This window comes from Mauremys reevesii, linkage group 18 (genome assembly GCF_016161935.1).
Source record: "Mauremys reevesii isolate NIE-2019 linkage group 18, ASM1616193v1, whole genome shotgun sequence".
NCBI lineage: Eukaryota > Metazoa > Chordata > Testudines > Geoemydidae > Mauremys > Mauremys reevesii.
Genome location: NC_052640.1, coordinates 9,395,438 through 9,415,049, shown reverse-complemented (window position 1 = coordinate 9,415,049; position 19,612 = coordinate 9,395,438). Strand labels below are relative to the sequence as shown.

Below are 19,612 nucleotides of genomic sequence, written 5' to 3'. Positions count from 1 at the left end.
TCAGACGACATTAACATTTATACAACTTGTTTTTAATGGAGATGAGTTTTCTGGCCCAAATTCACTGTCGCTAACAAATTTCAATGGATTCCTTTCAAATGAAATACAGTCAGTGAATAAGGGCATATCGTTTTGGTTAAAGAAGAAATCTTTTTTATATTAATTCCAGTGGCTGCCAGAGATGAACATATAATAATGCTGATAACTAATATACTCCATCATTGCAAAACAGGGAGGAGAATCTCTTAGTGCAAGATGATGTTTTTAGAGAAAGTGGGACCATATCTTCCTCCTTTTGGTTCTTGGTGAGCCACAGAGTGTGCTTTCACCGTGTCCAGCTAAATTCCTGTGTCCTTTATTCTACAGATAACTTATAACTATCAGATTTATCCACCTGCACAGGACTCATTTGTCTAGCCACTGTCCGGCCACCATTTAAATAGTTCCTTTTGTTACCGACTCTTCCGTCAGCTACTGCAAGGCTCTGAAGGGTGTAAGCACTGAAGAGGAAGAGGAATAGCTTAAGGTCATCCAAGGGACAGAGCTAGGAATCATGGAATGTAACTGAGGGAAGGGGAAATTTCGGCTGAATATCAGGGAGGTCTAAGACTGTGAAATGAGCTGCCAAAAGATACAATAGAAGCCTCATTGCTGGAGTCATTTAAAAATGGACTAAACAAAGCGCTTAAGAATAGCCTGTACTGAACAATCCAGCATTGTCGGAGGGGATGGAAAAGATGACTTAATGGGTCTTTTCTAATTCTCTAATTCCTATGATTCTGTGTGACTGATGCAGGGGGGTAGCTGAGTTTCCCATGATAAAAAAAAGACGAGCGCGCAGAGAAGCCCACGATCTGTCTCGGTCCGCATAGCCACAGAGCTGCTGCTATTAGAGCAAACGTTTTAGAGTCTAAAATGTAGACCCTAGATTTCAACTTCTCTAATTATAAAATCTAGTTCACTAAAAGCACATGCACATGTTTGTCTTTATTTCCACCATTAAGCAATGAAAGAATTGAATAATACTTTGCTCTTCGATGCAATCTTCCTCCCACCTGTGAAATTTACACTCAGCACCCTGTGAGCTGGGACAGCAGCAGCATCCCCATTTTACAGCTGGAGGACTGAGGAACAGACACACTCATTGCCTGATTTCCAGAGCTGCTGAGCACCCAGTGACTTGACGAATGTTACCAAAGAAGTTCATGGCAGAAGCAAGAATACAATCCAGATCTCCCAACTTGTACTTCTGTGATTAAAGCCCCAGACCACCTCTCCTCCCCTTAAGGTTACTGTGGGGTTCTCCTCTTCTCTGAATCAAAAATGTCACTCCTGAGTGAGTAGCAAACAGACTACGGCGCGGGATGAGGGATGTGCTGGCCTCTGCTTCCCGCAGCCCCCATTGGCCTGGAGCGGCGAACTGCAGCCAGTGGGAGCTGCAATCGGCCAAAATTGCCGACACGGCAGGTAAACAAACCAGCCAGGCCCAACAGGGTACTTACCCTGGTGAGCCACGTTCCAAGGCTGCTGATCCCTGCTTTACTGTATTCAGCTTCATAGCGTTTAAGGCCAGAAGAGACCATTACATCATCTAGTGGCACCTAATTTCCATCCAGATACCTCTATACTTAATCCTTCAACACCCATGTGAGGCAGGGCTACTGGGAGTTCTATGGGCCCCATTTTTCAGGTAGGGAAGTGAGACAGCGAGACTAAGGGCTAGATCCACCAAGGGACTTTGGCATCTAATTGACACCTGAGGTGCCACAGACCCTCAAAACCCTTAGCTTAGCTGCTTAACCCTGCAGGTACCTAAATCCCCTAGGCCCCAAAGTTTCTATCAGTGGGCAGGCACAAACCCTCTTAAGTCCTGACAACACCGAGCTCCTTGGCACCCTAGCTGACGCCTAAGTCTCCAGAGAGGCTTTGAACATTGCCCTGCCTATCTCACCTGAGTGGCCTGAGCCCGCGGGTGTTCTCTGTGCATGCCTATTGGGCTGGGCCTTACACAAGAGAGAGCCAGCAGTGACCAGATCCGCAATGTACTTTGCTGGGGCTGGGGTGCATGCATGTCCCAGAATACCCAATAGCCTAGTGGTTAGGGCATGGCCCCAGGTTGCAAGAGACCTGTTTTCAAATCCCTGCTCTGCCTGATTTCAAACAGGGAATGAACCCAGGATGCCTGCATCCCAGGGGAACTCCCGGGCTCCTGCACTATTTGGCTTTCCGGGTGCAGGGGGAGGGTGTGTCTCAGTCTGTAATGTTGATCCTGTTCTGCTTCATATAAATAAATATTCACTGGGCCAGAGAGAAAGATTGACTCTGTAGCCCAGTGGTTAGGGCACTTCTTGGGACGTGGGAAACTGGAGATCAAGTCCCTGCACTAAATCACTGAGTGGGCTATTGGCTATCATTGTGTGGAAGTCATTCTCTCCTCCCAAGAAAGGGCAGACCCAGGTGCGGCACCTACCTCCAGGAGGGGCATCACAGCTGTGAATCCCAGCTGGAGTTAGACACCTGAGTACCTTAGAGGGGTGGGGCCTGAGCCCCACCCTTCTCCCCAGCATTTCCTACTGGCTGACTTAAGCCACTCCCCGCTCCCCTTGCTGGCTTTCTGAGAATCCCATTCATAGGCACCTAACTGTCCCCATGCCTTGTACAGGGAACCGAGGGGGCCTAACTCAGGGCTGAGAATTCCACTAGGTGGCAGGGCACCTCAATATTAGGCATTGCAAATTCCTTTGGGGATTCAGCCCTAAGTGACTTGCCCACAGCCACAACAGGGGTCTGTGGCAGCACCAGGGTTCCCCAACTCACAGAGTAGGGCCCCAACCACCAGACCTCTCTCTGGCTGCTGTTCTCCATCTCAGTGGTGGGGGAAGTGATCACACAGAGAGAATCTGCAAAGTGATTTGAGAGGACCACAGCTGTACAAATAGAAGATATTGGAAACTGCATTAAAAAAAAAAAACACGCATATGCAGTAGGCTCTGGCCTAGTGGAAGACTGATGTTTGCTCCTGGCATACGTATCTCCCACAGCAGAGCCCTTTCATGAGAACAGAACTAAGTGAAACATCTTCCCCAAGCTCTGCAAAATGGTGGGTGGGTGGGTGTGTGTGAGAGAGAGAGAGAGAGATCTGATGCCACACTTTGTTTCTGTCTTTGCCTGAGGTGGCGAGAGACAGTGAGGGGTATAATCAGCACTTTTGAAATGATCTTAAATGACAGCCAAATTGATCAAGTGGCAAGTCTCAGCTGCTTTTGCACTTGAACAAACTGGTTTTCTGTGAAAAATAGTATCTACATTGCCTTTCAATAACTTAACTCCTGAAATATGCATACCTGCCTTCATTTCATCACCAAACTTTGGAAGAAAAGCAGTTTCCATACAAAATCTGGAGTACCTCATAAATTAATGTTTTCCCAACTCTAACACCCACTTCTGTAACCAAAGAACAATTGAAAGCCTGTTGCAAGAGTATTTTTGGATCATCATATATATATATAGCACTTGTGCCTAGAAGCCAGCCAGGTCAGGATCCCATTGTGTTCGGTGCAAACATACAGCCCCTTCCCCAAAGATCTTCCTCTGAATATGCCACCATGGTCACCCTCCAGGGTAGGCAGGGCAGCAGATCTTGCAGTAACCTGAGCCACAGAAGGACCTAGACAGAGTCAGATACAGTGTGCTCTTTACCCACTGCTGTAACTCGCCTCAGAGGATGTCTTTGCATGTCAGTTTTGCCTCTTCGCTTTCAGATGTTGACAGCCTCCACTGAGGGACCATTTTGAAAAATTCCTGACAATGTGGAACAGAAGCATCTTCTACTACCTAAAAAGCACCGAGGGACATAAACAAGTGGTAATTCTCACTGAAAAGCCTTAAAGTGAGACTATTTGAAGGCTGTACTTGGAGAGTGTTGATGTGCGATAATCACATTCCAATGCACCAGCAGAGCAATTGTCAAAGGTTAGTGTGATCTTTCTGTTAAAAAAAATTCCAGCCACTGCCTGTCATTAGTAGCATCGAGTGTCTGATGAAAGTTCAGTGGGCCTGATTTTAATCTCCCTTACGCCATCGATTTCCGCAGAGTTGGTCCTCACTTAAATTTGTATGAGAGAGCAGAATCGGGCCCACTATCATCAGTAAGTTAGAAAGTGAAGAACAGGCAAGCACAGACTCTGATCTCAGTTACACCACTATGTAAACAACTCATGTCAGAGGAGTGAGTCCAGATTTACAACTAGTGTAACAAGAAAAGAATGGGGCTTATTAAACAGTAAGTATGGCAAAGTCACAGGCATGCGACTCTCTGGAAAACATGATCCACTGAGTGGCTGATACGTAACTGATTAAGAATATGCATGGCTCCTTCACACATGCCAAATACACAGTTACGTGAACAAAACTTGTATCTTGGCACATAACCATCTGCAGATGCCAATACCATTCTGTGCCCAGTCCTGCTTCCACGGAGAGCTTTACAATTGACATCAGTGGGAGCAGCTTGATGAGTTAATGCAGCCTGAAGCTATATGTATCTGTACCCACAGTCACTCCACCCTGTGAGCAACCCCATTAACAACCAGGGGCAACAATCAGCAAGCAGGTCCTTAGCAGGATCATGGCTTCTTTGGCAGGCACATGTCTAGGGAGCTCGAGTATGGGACAGGAGGCACAAGGGTGAAGTCCTGGCCCCACTGAAGTCAATGGGAGACTTCAGCAGAGCCAGGATTTCACTTAATATCTCCGTGCAGATGACACACTGGGGATCTGAGGTCTGGACACCCTGCTACTCCCATAAGCAAATCCTGTCACCCTGAAGTCCCAAAAGATTATTTTGGAGGGAACTCAGCAAGTGGAACCTCAGGGGATTTTCCCTCCCCATGCCCTCTTCCCACAGTAATTCCTGCAGCAGGGCCAGTCTGGCCCCATATGGTTCCATTATAAAGACTGAGCAGCACCTACTGTGTTAACACCAGTTTAGTCACTGGGACAGCAGTGTTTCAACTGAGCGTCTCGAAGCCTGGATCATGCCCAGTAATAAAATACAAAAATCCATACAAATAGATTTGGTGTATGTAACTATTTTGGAGTCGAAACCTAAAGAGAGACTATCGATCAGCTAAAAAGTGATTTCAGTGAATGGAGCATTGAGACCAACCTTGACAAATTGAAGAAAATGATCAAAAATTGAAACACGCTCAGTCTGAATGATTTTCTACAGTTTGAAATATATAAAACCAGGCTGCCGTATCAGTGACTAAAGAATATTGAGCAAGGACAGCACTGTACTCTCACTGGACCAGATTCTGATTTCAGTAACAATGTCATAAAACCAGAGTAATTCCATTTACTTCAGTGGAGCTACACCAGATTTACACTGGTGTGATCTGAACTCAGAGTGTTTGAAATATATTCCTTTAGTGGATCTTTCAGGAGGAGGCAGCATATGATTCTACACACACACACACATAAAGCTCCATTGTGAAAAGTAACCTTATTAGAGGAAATATTTAAATCTAACGGATGCTGTACTAATGTGTAAGAAATAATCTGCATTTTTAAACTTTTTGTGTGATCACATTTTAGAAATTTATTGTACAACAGATACTCTGGGTTTTTAGTTTCAAAGATGGCTCTGCATAAAAATGCTCCCATATTCTGTAGCTAGAGTAATAGGTAGATACACACACATATATAATCCCCCTCCACCTCTTCTATTCCAAGCGCTTTTTTTGCACATAGAGATCTTCATGGCCTGTGTACATTTTACAGTCATTAAGGTAGTAAATTCATTGAACCAAAAAGTGAGTTAACTAGGGAAGACTCAGTCCTGAGCTCTCCACGTCTCACCCAACAAGCAGACAACAGCACTGGTGCATGTTCACCTGCACAGAAGGAGACAGTGCCTCCTGTTGATCAAAAGTGATCACTACAACCAGTTGAGAAATACCTGGAGGGATTCTAAAGAGAGTCCCATTCAGCTCTTCCTACCTGCAAGGAGGCTAATTGCAATGCCTTAAGGATGGGAAGGTTTCCAGGTGGAATCAGGCAGGCATGTGAAAAATCAGGTAACTAATCCAGGTCATCCATAGGATACCTGTTCACAGAACCTTACAGACAGCCTCACTGCTGCCAGGCAGAGCCATGGCAACAGACCAAGGACCACCACCAGAGCATGGCATATGGGGCCGCCAGCATCCAGGCATGTGCACCCTGCTTAAAGCCCCATGAGCTCCAGTAATTGTGCCACCAGAAACAGGAGAATGATCTCTCTGTTGGAGCCTCACAACGTGATTTGGGCAACGCACTGGAGAACAAACAAGTGGAGTGCACTCCAGAAAGCTGTCCAGAACATGGTGATGAGAACACAGAGCAGAACAACTGGTCCGAGACAGAGAGGTGCCCAAAGAGCTGTCTGAATAAAGCCCCAGGTTGCCATGGCTCTCGGGGTATTAAATAGATGAAATGGTTGGGGTGATCAGTAATGTACCACAGATGATTCCTGAAAGGTGCTTGTTAAAATGCTACCACCTTGCAGACAGAAAGCTTGGGAAGATTTCCCTGCCTTACACTGTTCCTCACCTCTCTGATCCACAAGCAAATGCACTCAAAGCCTATCAGGCAATGAACAAACATGTGTTGTGGGAGTTTGTGAGCAGGGTGTGAACTCCAGCTGCTTTACTGCACACACCCTGTATTTCATTCAAAGTGACCCCCTTCCAACAGGCTGAGTTTAGTAGCAATGAGCAACACCAAAATAAGCATTTTCTCCCTCAAGGTTGGCTGTTCCCAGGACTTCGCTGCAAAGACCATGTTATCCTAGATCTCAGCTCTTGCACCCAGAAAGACACTTGGATCACTTGATACCTGTTCTGTTCATTCCCTTTGAAGCACCTGGCATTGGCCATTGTCCAACCATCGGTATGACCCAGTATGGCCATTCTTATGTTCCCTTTCACCAAGAGCCATGCGCCCTTATATCCAGAGGGGAGTTAACATACCACACGTGCTAATGAATCAGTAAGAAATAATCAGCATATCCCTCCAGGATTCCAACACTGCTGCCCTGTGGAGCTATTGGTTGTACGGGGGGCAGCATTCCCCCTGAAGAGAACACAATGAGCCTATCCTGAAACCAAACTGTCCACCAGCCTGCCAGTCCCATCATTCCCCCTTAAACCTCCTCATTGGGCCTTCACCTGTATCCTTGAGGCCCATGGAGACTATACATAGAATAAAGCCTGCAAGATCTGGCCCTTACTAATGCCAACTTCCATGCTCTCAAATGAATGACTGTCGAAGTCGGTAATACTCAGACTGCGGCTCTCGAGCCATGAGTGCCTCTTTAATTGTCTCTTGCAGCACAATATTAAAACACTGTGTGATTTAATTATTAACTAATCTAAGTTATTAACCAATCCATTTTTACTGTGATATTAACCAACAGTAGTTGATAAAATACTTGGTCAGGCATTTTGCTGGGAGAATTTTATATCTATATACACACACACACACACTTTATATAAAACTAAATATTTAAATATGAATATACAGTACTATAGTAAATGAAACAATGAATTCACATGACTGTGGATCTTTTGAATAATGTTAATCGCTAATTTGGCTCCTGAACCACTGAGGTCTGAGTATCACTGGTCTAAACTGAGCTCATTAGAAGTGAGGAGAGGAAGGGGAACCACATTGCTGCTGAATAAATTTGTGCACTGCTCCCCATCTTCTGGCTGACAAGGGTAAAAGGCAAAGAGTGGACAAACAGATTTCCCTCAAGCAGACATATTGCATTGTCTCCTCATTAGAGAGAGGAGATGTGGAATATCCTCATTATCTAGCAGTAAAGAAAAGCCGCCAAATGCTTTGAGTAGAATCATTTTAAAATATTCTCCCTATTATGGGTAAACAAAAAGTTTGGGAGTTTATTTAGCAAAAGGACCCAAACCTTTGCCTGCTTCTCCGAAGCACAGGATCTGAACCTCTTGGCTCTGCAGAACCAGGGCTGGTAGTCTCAGACTGACAGGCTTGCTCATCAAATTCCCTTTGGCTTCTGCTTCTGAGCAGGTCAGAAATGTGCACAAACTCCACTTTCTTGTAGCCCTTTGGCATTTCACCTTCTGCTTCTACTCAGAACCAGCAGGCGCAGAAGCAAAGATACCCATCAGATATAACAAAGGTGGAGGGGAAGTCTGATATTCCAAGCCTCACAGAGAAAGTTTATCAGCCATGCAAGATTTTCAGACTATGATACTTACCCAGAGGTGAAAGTAAGCTGGTACGGTCTGGCGTACCGGCAAGAGCAGGTACACTCTGCCGGACTGGACCGGCTTCACCGGCGGTGATTTAAAGGGCCTGGTCTTCCTGCCACTGCGGGGAGCCTCAGGCCCTTTAAATCACTGCCGGAGCTCCAGCAGCTGGGCTCGGGCAGGGATTAAAAGGGCCCGGAGCTTTGGTCATGGCGGGGAGCCCCCGGTCCTTTAAAGCGCCGCCAGAGCCCTGCCACCCCAGGATGGCAGCGGCAGGGCTCCTGCAGTGATTCAAAGGGCCTGGAGCTCCGGCTGCTGAGGCACTCTGGGCCCTTTAATTCACCCCTGAGCTCCGGTGTGATTTAAAGGCCCTGGGGCTCCCAGCCACAGCCGGAGCCTCAGGGCCTTTAAATATTGAAGGGCCCCGCCTCTTCCAGTTGAGGCCACGCCTCTTCTGGATGAGGCCACGCCCCCGCTCAGGACTCTGGCACACCTGAAAGTCCTTAAGTTACTTTCACCCCTGTATTTACCACATTTGCAAAGACAAGAATTGGAGGACATGGAAACGTCCCAAGAGGAGTAAAGTACACAGGCCACCCATGAGCTTCCAAAATCCCCAGAGCTGGCTTGGGTTGTCACCAGTTTTAATGGCCTCATTGGGGGCTCTGAGGACATTTTCTAAAGCTCTGTCGCAGGGACCAATGGGGAGAGCAGGCAAGAAACAAAGAAGGTACGGAGTGAGAATCCTCCACGAGACTCCCCTAGGGCTGGATACTAGATTCAGCTTGCTAATGGCTATATTAGAACAGAGTATGGTAGGCACAAGTGGCTCCTGTCTTCCCAATGGGCCAAACTCAAACCCTGGATCTCAACAGCCCTGAACTTTGCAATCGCTGAAATCCAGCGCGGATGTGACTTTTGTGACTTGGGGCCACCACCCATTCCCACCTTCATTGCCAAAATGCAAGAGATGAGGAAACCCCTTAGTATTGTTAGCAGCCTACAACAAGTATGCAGAATGAAGACATTCGCTAGACAGGATTTGGATTAATCTCTAATTTCTAAAGTAGATTTTCACTCATTCTAACCCCCTCAGCTCACAGACCATAGATTGTCCTGTCATCTACAACCCATAATCCAGGAGTGGCCAACCTGTGGCTCTGGAGCTACATGCAGCTCTTCAGAAGTTAATATGTGGCTCCTTGTATAGACACCGACTCCGGGGCTGGAGGGGAGCTACAGGTGTCAACTTTCCAATGTGCCGGGGAGTGCTCACTGCTCAACCCTTGGCTCTGCCACAAGCCCTGCCCCCACTCCACCCCTTCCCGCCCCCTCCCCTGAGCATGCCATGCCCTCCTTCCCCCCTTCCCCCCGCCCCTGAGCCTCCTGCATGCCATGAAACAGGTGATCAGGAAGGAGGGGGAGGCTCTGATCAGCAGGGCTGCCGGTAGATGGGAGGCACTGGGAGCTGATGGGGGGCTGCTGATGTATTACTGTGGCTCTTTGGCAACGTACATTGGCAAATTCTGGCTCCTTCTCCGGCTCCGGTTGGCCACCCCTGCTATACTCGATGGGCATGACACAGGCCAGCTCTAGCGTATAGTGAACAGGGGCACTAGATTAGACAGGCCAAAGGGAAGAGTGGAACTCTGGAGGTGTTCACCAAACACCAGCATGAACTGCACCGGCACTGCTCCTTCCCAGAGTGCACAGAGTAGTTTGAAGAGCAGAGGTAGAACATTACAGAAGTTGGTTAAGAAGGTACAAAGCAGCAACAACGTGGGTTTCCAGACACAGAAGCACTCAGCATGTTGCAGGAATCACACCCACAACCTACTCTCACCATGGTAGCTACCCACAGAAGTGCGGAGGGGGGAGGGAAGAGAAGGCAGAAAAGAAAAAAGTCAGAAAGGAGACGCACATTACAATGAGTAAGAAGGAACAAAACCCCACTCCATTGCTACTACTGTAGACAGAGGCAGCAGCAATGAGTTTCAACCTGTGGTCCACAGACCCTGGGGAGGCCGCAGACTATATCTAAGATTTCCAAAAGGAACCACATCTCCATTTGAAATTTTTTTAAAGCCTCCACAAATGAAAAAAAAAAAAAAAGGTTGCAAACCACTGGTCTCCAGCTCTAACTGTCATGCAATCAAATGCTGGGTCTTACTTAGGCAATTAATATTTCAAAAAGTCAACAGCTTGTAAAGGACAAGTGCATGTCGGAGACACACAGACACGGCCCAGGCGCTCCCCACCCGCGCTATGTCCATTAACGGGGGCGAGGGGTGTTAAGCTTTGGCACGTAGAGAGTCCCAGGTCTGTTTTCTCACGTCTCTCAGGGCGAGTTGATAAAAACACTTTTGCTCGCGTTGCTGGGGAGGGAGATGCAATTTGTGCCTCGCTAGCTGTGAGCTGGCAGCAGGATTTGGGATTAGGAAAAATTTCCCCAACTGATTCTCCCAGGCCAGGCCGCTGAGAAGTGCAGAGATGCGGAAAGGGAAACATGCCATGGAGAATATTGCCGAGTTTTCCTGTGCTCGAGGGCTACTGGGTTCGAGTTCTGTCTGACGCTTCCTATTCTTCCGCCCTTGAAGCCAGACGGACTGGAAATTGACTCCTTCCTAGCTAGCAGCTTCCAGCATTTTTTTCATTCTCTGCACCCATAACTTAAGGATCTTTATTGAAATCTGTCCTGTTTGCATACAAAGACTCGTGGTGTCCCAGTTAAGAGAGAGAACTGGGCTACTAAAAATCACATCACGAGGGTCACTCGTATTTAATCTGAAATCCTTCAATAACTAACTTTTCAGTAACTAACCCTATTCAGTGTGAGCGTTTCTATACCAAACGTGCCAGCCGCGCTGCTCCACGCCCAATGAAAACAGAAGAAACGCCGCGCAATTTTCAGCACCGGCGCATCTAGATGACATTTGTTTTTAAACTACCCCGATTTAGTACTAAACAGCTGTGCGGGAGCCCGCGCTCCTAGTGGAGGGTCCCAGGAGACGGGCCTTCGGGACTTCTGCAAGCGCACGGGGTGCAATGTTCGCCCTAAAGAGGAAATCTGACCGTTCCCCCACCCACAATAAAAGGCTGCTCTCACGCTCAGTTGCAAACCATAATGCAGGTATATTATATAGTTTAAAATCGGTGGCTTTCCAAACATGAATCAATTGGCTCCTCTACTCTAGACCTGATAACCTGCAAGATGCTGAGATTCGCATGGGAGATGCTCAGAGCCCTCAACTCCCCACTCAGCGAAGCTTGCAGGATCAGGTCCTAAATACGCTCGCAAAACTACTGCTAGGTAGAGTCTTTAGTCCTGCAAGACTGGTCCCACTGGACTCGGTGGGTCAGATCAGGGCATCCGTTGTTTTAAAGCAGAACCCCATTGTCTGCAAAGATACATTAATGCCGTGCTACGGTCCAAGCGGTTTGTGGGACGGGGACCTTTCTTTCCCAGCTATTCCTCGATCCCTGTTGCTATTTATCAAGACAAGAAAAGCATGCAACACCCTGCGTCCTGGCCAATCTCCGTACATCCAGGAAAGGTGGCACTAGCATCATTTTACCTACGAGTTTTGAATTCCTGGATTTTCTTTCAAAGAAACTGCAAAAAAGGGGGAGAGCGTCCGGTGAGCATTTCCCACCAGGGTCTTCACGGAGCGCTCAGCGACAGCCCCCCCCCCCCGCCACCCTTTACACTTCTGTTCACTCGCTTTTTGTTAACTCTGCCCTGGCCCCAGAGCTGTTAAATCAGCGCGTCGGAGTAACGTTTCCCCGGGATTTCTTGCAAACACACAGCGGTAAAGTTTTCCTCCAGAAAGCGGCAAAGCCCCCAGATTCGGGGCTGTCCCCACCGCTCTGCGGGATGATTCCGGACAGGGGCCGAGGACCTGGGAGCAAACGCCAGTGCGCGACCATCGGTGAACCTGCTCATCTCGAGTGACTGCACCGCACAAGTCACAGGGGAGCAATCCGTGCAACCCCGGGGAGAGAAAGCTGCTCTCCGGCACACGGATCTGCGGGGACATGTCACCTCGTGAGTCCCCGTTGTCACTGGGATTCGCAAGCCTGGGGCTGGCAAAGCAGGAGCAGTACAGATGGCTTCCTACTTTCTACCACCATCCCTGACATCTCCCCAGACATTCCGCGGGCCACCCACCTGCGCCTTTGGGTGTCCCGGGGGGTGGGTGTCACAAGCGGGAATCGGCCAGCTAGCAGCCATAGGGGAGGAGAGGGCATAGAGCCCAGAGAGAGGGGGTGGGCTGGGAGAGAAGGCGAGCGAGCCCAGCAGGTGGGTGGAAGCAGCAGCTGTCAGAAAACCCTTTCCCCTCGTTCCCGACTGGGAAAGCTGGAGCTCCCCCGCAGCTTTGCCAGGGGTCAGGCAGGGCTTGTGGGGTCACCCAGAGCTGACAGCTGGGACCTGAACGGGGGCTGCTATTTCCGGCACACACACCCGCCCCAGGAGAATGAACCCCAGGACCGTAGCGGGAGAGAGGGGCCAGGCCAGGCAGGGACTGTAACACCAGTGGGCAGTGTGGGAGGCGCTACCCCCCCGAGTGAGAGATCGGGGGGTCCCAGCAGCCTCAGTCCCCTGCGGACAGTTTGCGGACTGGGGGGCGGGGGATGATTCCGCCTTAAGTTTATTCGCGTAACTTTGCGCTGCCCGGATCTTTCCTCTCCAACGCCGCGAGCGAAGGGCCGGAAGGCTGGGGACACGCGTGGGAACGGACACGCCAGCGAGCCCCATCCTCCCCGGGTCACACGAGAAACCCCCGCCCCACGCCCCGCGTGTCCAGCCCGCAGCCTCGGGGAGCCACAGGTGAAAACCCACCAACCAGAACGAGGATAACTTCGCGGGTGGGGGGGTGGTGTTACCTTTGCACAGCAGGGCAGCCAGCGCCAGCGCCAGCACCGGGCACCTGGGCACCATCCTCTCGGCTCCATCCCCAGCAGTCATAGTGCGGAGTTATTTGCGGGGGGGGGGCGTGTGGGGGGGGTCTGAGTAAACAGATCCCCCCTCCCCCGCTTTTGTTTCCTTGTGGTTAAACCAACCCCCCCTGAAGAACCGGCCCCGGCCCGCCAGCGATCATCACAGCCCCCGGGAAAGCCGAGCCCCCTCGGGAGGGGCCGGCGCGCAGCAGCCCGTCGTCCTCGGCGCAAGGCGGCTGGCCCCGCGGTCTCCTCGCATCCCGGCCCCGCGGGAAACCCTCGCCCATCCCCGCCGGGCGCCGCGGCCGGAACCTCCTGCGCCCGCGGGCGCTTGCAAATCCTCGCCGGCGGCCGGCCGGCTCCACCCCGGCGGCGGGTTCCTGCCTCTTCCCCCGCCTGCGGCCGGAGCCCAGCCCGGGCGGCTGCTGCTGCTGCTGCTCCAGCCGGGGACCGCGGCGCGCCCGTCTCACCTCCGAGCGGGGCGCATCTGCGAGCGGCGGCGGCAGGATCCCGCCCCCCCCCTCCAGTGCTACAGCGCGGGGGGGCGGCGAGTGACAAGCCGGCAGGGCCCATGGACGGGGGGTGGGCTGGGAAACGGGACAGGCGGGGGGGGGGCAGGGCGGACAGGCTGGGAACCCCCAGGAGTTGCGGGGGCGGGAATCGCCTTTACCTGCCTGGGCTGGGAGCGCGGGGAGGAGCGAGGCTCTGGCTCGGGGTCGCAGGGCGGGGGGGGGTCTAGCCGGGTCTCAGGGGCTAGCTCACCCCGCGGGAGGAGGGCGCAGGACGGGGGGGTACGAAGGAGGAGCAGCCTGGGGAGAACCCGGGACGGGGGCTGGATCCGAGCCAGGAAAACCACCGTGGGGAGGCCGGGAGCAGCGGCTGCGCGGGAAGTTGTTCCACTGCGCCGTGCAGGGGGTGGGGGAGACCCCAGTGCGCCTCCTGGGCCGGGGGGAAGCGCGCGGACCGCGCCCCGCCGGGGCTCCCTCGGCCCCGCTGGCTCCGGGCCGGAGGAAGGGCAGCACTCGGGGGGTCAGCCCAGCCCCGCTCGCTGCTTCGCTGCCGGAGGTTGGATTCCTGAGCGGTTTGCGGTAGGAGAGGCCAAACCCAGCCCAGTGTCCCCCGAGGAGCCGAGCTCGATGGGGCAGGAGCGAGGCGAGGGTTTGTGGGGGAGTGGGAGGCGGCTTTAGGGGCCAGCCAGTGTCAGCTTGAGGCTGGTTTCCCTCCAGGTTGGCTTTCTCCCGTCTCTGTCCCCTTCAAACTACTTTGGGGGCCCAGGCCACTTCCCAGGAAAGCGGAGCCAGTCCCAGCAGGAGCCGCTTAACTCCGCTTAACTCACTCACTGGTGTTTCAACAGGTGCAGGAGAGGGGCGCAAACAAGACCCAGGTTTTACTGTCCCAACACTCCATAGAGCGCCTGGCCACAGGGCTGTTTTCAAACCAGCTCATTAGGCAGCGCGCAGTGAAGGCAGATCCTGATTTAAAAACAAGTGGAGGGGAGCAGAGCCAGTGCTTCCTTTGAACCCCCTTAATTATAGCCGTGCTTGTCACACTGCCTCTTTGTAAATAAGGAGCAGTCCCTAGCTGTTCAGAAGGTCCTCAGCCACCATGGAAAGCTGTCTCGCTGCAGAAAAACAAAACTTATTGCAGAAGGATTGAAGCGATTCTTCATTAACATGAGAGTAGCAGTCAGGCTAGGGCTGGACAGACAGGTAGCAAAACACAGCCCCTGCCCCTACAGAGATACAATCTGTACACAATAATCAGCAGGTGATGGAAAATACCAAGCGCTAACCACAAATGGTTTTTTGCTCTAATTTCTCTGGGTGACTGTCCCCACCCCTCTTTTCATTGTGGTCACACTAGACTGAGTGGACACCTCAGAGATAAGGACAGACATGCTGCAGCAATTTCTGAAGAAGCCTTTTATTAGCTGAACGTGTGGCAGCACTTCTGTGGTGGAGGAGTGTAGAATGGCATGTCCAGAGCGCAGCAAGAAAGCCTCTGTTGGGCCTGGCTTTCCTTTACTGGGTGCCTGACAGGGCATATCAAGTGCATGGTGCGACTCACCAACCGGGGGCCTTTGCATGGCACCACCAACCTCAGGAAGGATTCAGAGGCAGCTCTGGAGCATGGTAAGGGAATGTTCAAAAGCTGCAGCCACTCACAGCCCGTAACTTTGCCTTCCAACCCCAAAAGCAAAGTGAAGGGCAACGCTCCCTGCCTTCCTTGGGTGCCCCGCGCTCCCACCGAGTTCAAGCGATGCCACCGGGAGCCTTTTGTGTGCTGCAGAACGGATGCAAGTCGCTTAAGAACTACACCCAATGGCAAATCAATCCTCTGCGCTTTTCGGTTCCTCTGGATTCACAGCTGCACACCCTCGTAGCAATAACATCAAGCACTACAATGGCAGAGAAACAAGGGACAGCGGCTGCCCAAAGCACAAAGCTGCTATTCTCAAAAGGTTTTCTCCAGAGGGAGAAGAGAGAGAGAGAGAGAATTCTACTTTTTGTTTTACTTTCACATATTGAAGTTGTTTTTCACCATCAGCATCACCCTGAAAAATCCACCCCAAGCTAAACTCCATAGCTCCACAGCAGCCACTGCTCTGTTTTAAAAACTACCTGCTCATTTTGCCACGTTGCCCCTTTTGACCCAAGCACCCAGTCAAAGTTTGGGGCCTGATGGGTGTTCCAATTGGGAGTAGAAGTTGGTGGTAGTCTGGTATTTCTTTGATGGAGTGTTGTCTATTTACAAAGAAATGACAAGGTCCTGTGTCTCTGAAGCAAAGAGAATCAAGTAGCAGGAAATGGCTTCTTTTGCTTACACCAAGTGCATGCTTTTCAGTCTGCACTCCTGACACACAAATCTCCCCCCAGTTTTCTTGCAGGGTCAGCCATCCTCCTTTCAGCTGCTCCTTTAGACAGTCTCTCTCTCTCTCTCTCTCCTGTTTTTCTTGTCTGTTCTCAGTTTCTTCATGTTCTACCATCCTGCACACACCCCCAAAACAATATTCAATCAAAGCTCCAGCATGGCTTCACATGCTCCTTGGGTCTAAGGTATGGGGCCTGTTTCCATCCCTCACCCGATCATGCCCCTGGGCAGAGTTCCTTGGGGCAATGTCCACTGACTCCTGAGACACCTTTGAGGAGCAGTGGGTGCTGTCAGGGTTTCTCTGCTCAGTGTCCCCCTCTGGATCCCTGAGTTTTAACCCTCAGTCCCCTCCCTATTTTTTCACGTGTTGTCTCCAGTGCTCACTTGCAGCCTAGGTCCAATAGGAGGAGGGAGGCAGGCCCACATGTCCTAGTACAGAGGTGGGGGGTTATGTTTTCAGTTATTATAACTGAAGGTTGAGTTCATATCTATCAACCTCAATCCCATAACATAGTGTCACCCAGCTCAGAACGCTGGTTATCAAGAGCGGTTTTGTTTTTCAGATGGTCTCTCCCAGCCCATACAAGCCCAAATATAATGAACATCCCCTTCCCACAAACCGATGAAATGATATCCACTGGATTTTATATAACTAAATATGTATGTGGTTTGCAAAAGTAAAAAGGGTCAGATTGTATTTTAAGAGAATTTGGGGCATTTGATAGCATAATTTCTTTGCTTTCAGTACATAAAATACTAAGCCAGGTATTAAAACACGCCATTTGGCCATGAGCATCTTCAGAGCCACTGTTAATAGGTGCCCAACTAAGTTTCAAAAGAATTTGCCACTCCACTTGGAGGAGAATGTGTGTTAACAGAACACTGACAGCTGAGCATAGTCAATCCCACCTGATTGATTTTTGGTTTTGCAGCATGTTCATCTACCCAGAAAAAGAGAAACAACAAGAGCTTCCTTCCATGAGAACAGTGCAAGAAACCTCACATCCCTAATCTACTGGTGGCAGGATGGCCAAACTACCCAAGGCACAGAACTGAGATTAAATTCTGAGTGAGAGTCTGACCTCCCGTATATTCCATTCTTACTACTTAGTCTCATTTTATGCATGAAGCTATAAGATTTCTTACCCATCTTTTAACTACAGCAGTTAAAACGTATAACGGCTCCCCCTACGAATCATTTTGCTGCAGTTTCAAACAGGGCTTCTTCTGACAACAGGCTTTTGGGAAGTGCTGTATTTATGGATGTTGCCTCTTGCCTCTTTCCTAAGCATGCATTTAAAACTGCAAACGCTTCAAATGCAAACCGAGGAACACACTAGAGGGAAAAACTCCGCTAGTGAGTCTGAATTTTAAAAGCACAGGATTTACTTATAAAAATTTTGGTTCTGATGCAGGGATACAATAGGCTGCATTGTATTTTGAATCCTAACTTTAGTCACTAAATCCAAGCCAGGTTGTTTTTCAATTCAATAAATTAAGCAGAGGTTTCCAAGAAGCAGCTGGCAAACTGGTGTGGATTTTTTATTCGACCTGTTTTGTGCATAAACATAAGTCTCTTTTCCTTTTGCACAGCTTTTGTGGTTAAACATTTTTTCTTTATTTTTTTTTGTCTGAGGATTTTGGCCAAGCTTCATTTTTATTTCAAGATAAAATAAAGAGTTATTTCCGAAGGGCTTTGCTAGGAAAGGGGGAAGTATAACAAAATCCCCCTCCCCTGGGATCTATTTGGAAACAATTCTTAACAGTTGGGATTACTCACTGTAAATAAAAAGGGCAAAACTACTGCCTATGAATTTGGTGCTCTTGAGAAGCAGGTGCTGACTTCACTGGTTAGACAGACAGGTGCTTTGTAAACTTTAGCAGAGCAAGACAGCCCAGCTGTGCAGTTCCAGCCTGGGTCCATGCCAGTAGAAAATCCCACTTTTGTCAAACTGGGCTAACTTGGTGCGTTTGTGAAACAACCATCTACTAGGGAGTAGGTGGAGACCACCAAACTGATTTCACTGAGCCCCAAGTAGTACTGAGCTCCTGTCGGTAGCAGTAAAATGTTTTTGGTGCATTAGCCCACTGGGTCACCAAATCACCTACCCTAATGCAAAATTAAAATTAGCTCTGATAGTGGGAACAATAGATGACATCTGCAAGTGATCTCCTCCAGCTCTGGACTGACTAATGCAGATCCTTCCTGCAATCATCCTTCACTGCAAAAACCCACAAAAACAAAAACAAAAAACCCAAAGGATCCAACTCTGTTCTCTACAATAGCACTCTTGCCTCTGTTCAAGAGAACATAACAATTATTCAGAGTCCCCAGTTCCCGGGCAGAATTTGTCACATCTGTGACTGATTCATAATGTATGTGTGCGCCATTTGCCCCTGCAAAACTGGAGAGAGAGGGGATTGCATGGTCATGTCTTGGAATGAGTGTTATCCACACAGTACAGCCACACAGTGTAAGCACAGCAAGGGGCAGCCCTTTCAATGCCATATGGCAGCATCTTCTTTGTAACCAGATGGAGGCGCTGAACTGGTTTCGCTGCACACGCTTTGCTTTGCTCTGCATAACCTGCCTCGCTCTGCATTTGGTCTGGGTCCCTCCCTGTTCCTTGCTTTCACAGGGACTCCCTTTCTGGAGATGGAAGAAAGCCTCAGTCCCACACAGGACCTAAATGCAGATCAACAGGTTCCCCCTCCCTTCCCCCAGCAGGCTGCAGTAGCTATCTCTAAGAGGTTACACGCAGAAGCTATCAAGTACAGCAGGAAACACGGGTCCATCCTGCACTGCAAATTTCCACAGTCCAGCTGGGGGCCTTGGGAGGGAATAGGGTGTGTTGATTACACTTCTTCATCTAGATCAATGTCAATGGTCCATCCATACTGCTTAAGTACAGAAAAGGCAAAATGACCACCTCTGCACCATGTCCTAGATGCAGTTCCAGTGCTCAAGGGGTCCTGATCTTTGCTTTGATTATCATTTAAAATATTTTAAATGATAGAGACTCCCCAGCAACTGATGAACTTTTTCTTGCAGGCTAAATGGCAGCGTCTGGGTGGTCACAATCCAGGACCGGAGCTTTTCAAGTGCATCTGTCTTTACTCAGCTGGCCAAGTTACTGCCTATTGATAAAAGAGCAAGATTCCCCTCTAGCGGTCATTCTCATTATTGCTGGGAGGAAAAAAGTTGAGACATCTGTGGCGGAAAAATCTCTCACATACATGTGCAAAAAAATCACACACACACACACGGTAAAAAAAATCCTAAAACTAATCATAAATTCCCTCAAATGTGTTTCAATTAAAAAAAATCAAACTACTCTAGATATTTCCTGAACTGCCCTTTAACAAAATTCACTAGCTCTAGCCCCTGCATCCAAAAATCTGCTGCAGGAACAAAAGTTTCAATATTCACTAAAAAGCAAACCTGAGTCCTTTAAGGATTGAGTCTTTAATGCGATTACAACAAAACTGCTGAGAGAGAAAAAGGAAAGAGGAATTTAACTAAATCTATGCCCATG

General features: G+C 49.5%; 1 protein-coding gene across 4 annotated transcripts in view; it reads right to left on the bottom strand.

Annotated features, from left to right (window-relative positions):
* Nucleotides 1–14,668, bottom strand: part of TMEM132B (transmembrane protein 132B) — a 341,030-nt gene extending 326,362 nt beyond the window's left edge. For 2 of the 4 annotated variants that reach the window (XM_039505631.1, XM_039505630.1), the window contains exon 1: nt 13,876–14,668. Coding sequence is in view for 1 of the 4 variants with exons in the window: in XM_039505629.1 (XP_039361563.1) it covers nt 13,152–13,233 (82 nt within the window). In the remaining 3 variants the exon portion in view is untranslated. Of the gene's footprint in view, nt 1–13,151; nt 13,640–13,675; nt 13,729–13,875 lie in introns of those variants that run through there. The other 2 variants (XM_039505632.1, XM_039505629.1) reach the window with 2 other exon arrangements.
* Nucleotides 14,669–19,612: the final 4,944 nt, after the last annotated feature.